Source organism: Pundamilia nyererei, unplaced genomic scaffold, assembly GCF_000239375.1.
Source record: "Pundamilia nyererei isolate P.nyererei 1_Seehausen unplaced genomic scaffold, PunNye1.0 scaffold00244, whole genome shotgun sequence".
Classification (NCBI taxonomy): domain Eukaryota; kingdom Metazoa; phylum Chordata; class Actinopteri; order Cichliformes; family Cichlidae; genus Pundamilia; species Pundamilia nyererei.
This window is the reverse complement of record NW_005187645.1, coordinates 559,094-560,326: the sequence shown is the minus strand read 5'-3', so window position 1 is coordinate 560,326 and position 1,233 is coordinate 559,094. Positions and strand designations below refer to the sequence as shown.

The 1,233-nt window shown below is 36.7% G+C and overlaps 1 protein-coding gene across 2 annotated transcripts in view; it reads left to right on the top strand.

The window, feature by feature from the left end:
* LOC102203031 (organic cation transporter-like protein) overlaps positions 1-1,161 on the top strand; it is a 10,119-nt gene extending 8,958 nt beyond the window's left edge. For both annotated transcript variants that reach the window (XM_005749407.2, XM_013915009.1), the window contains exons 6-7: positions 227-438; positions 816-1,161. In XM_005749407.2, the coding sequence (XP_005749464.1) occupies positions 227-438; positions 816-903 (300 nt within the window). In that variant the 3' untranslated portion in view covers positions 904-1,161. The remainder of the gene's footprint in view (positions 1-226; positions 439-815) is intronic.
* The last annotated feature ends 72 nt before the right edge of the window (positions 1,162-1,233 follow it).

Sequence of the window (1,233 nt, the reverse complement as noted above, 5' to 3'; positions counted from 1 at the left end):
ACAAAACAAAATACTGGTAAAATAAATACAATAAAATAAATAAATAAGGTGAAATAAATAAAATAAATGCAAATCCATCAAACAAAATAAAGGAAAATAAAATAAAAGGAAAATAAATAATAATAAAAATGCAAAAATTAAAATTCACAAAACAAAATATTGGTAAATTAAAACCATAATAAAATAAATGAATAAATACATAAATAAATGTCCTGTCATCCTCCAGTGCGGCATCAGCTTTGACATACTATGGAATTTGTTTGAACATCGGCTCATTCGGTGTTGGCGTTTACTCCGCCCAGTTCTTTTCCGGGCTATCAGAAGCTCCCTGCTTGCTTGTCCCATTGGTTCGTCTGGGACGCCGGCCAATGAGCATGCTCGCTCTGTTCCTCAGTGGAGCTGCCTGCTTCGTGTCGTTACTCCTGTCCAGGTACAATGGTGAGTCCTCCGCATTTTCAGTATTTTAGGTTAGTTCATAATCACTTTTAAGAGACATTAAATATTAAATTAAATTAAACTAAAATGAACACAACATTAAATAAAAACATTAGAAAAGCATCTGTTCTTAGGATTCTATTCTTGAACGCCACAATAGGAGACTGTGTTAAAAGCTCTTGATGACAGTTGCTCTTTGTCCCAGGCAGTCGATTTATTTAATCTATTTAATCAATATTTTTAGTGGGAGAAAATACTGGTATTTAATATTGGTAGAAAAAAACATAACATTAGTGGGAGTAGGTGGAATCATTCTATATGCAGTTTGCAGCCTCCAATCAAATCTGACCACCATCTCTGAGACTGGTACTCTGATGCAGGTACGCCGATGCTGGTTATGAGTCTGGCTCTGTTGGGGAAACTCTGCGTCCTGGCTGCCATCTTTATCTCCACTCTGTACAGCATTGAACTGTTCCCCACTGTGGTCAGGTAGAAAACAACACAACACTCTTTAATGCAGGTTTTCCACAAGCAGACATTCCTCTAATGTTCACTTGAGCCTGGCTTCAAACTTAAAATGTCCAGATTTACTGCAAAATAAACATGTTTATAACCTGTTTAATTTACCTCTTTCTAACAGCCTTATGGGGGTGGAGGTACATGTCTTATAACGCTTGTATTAAAAATTAGCTGTTTTTTAAAAATAGGGGCGTGGCCTCTTTGACTGACAAGTAGGTAAAGACACAGACAGCTGTAACTGCTAGCTGTCTGCTAAACTTCACTTAAGCTAAGCAGTCT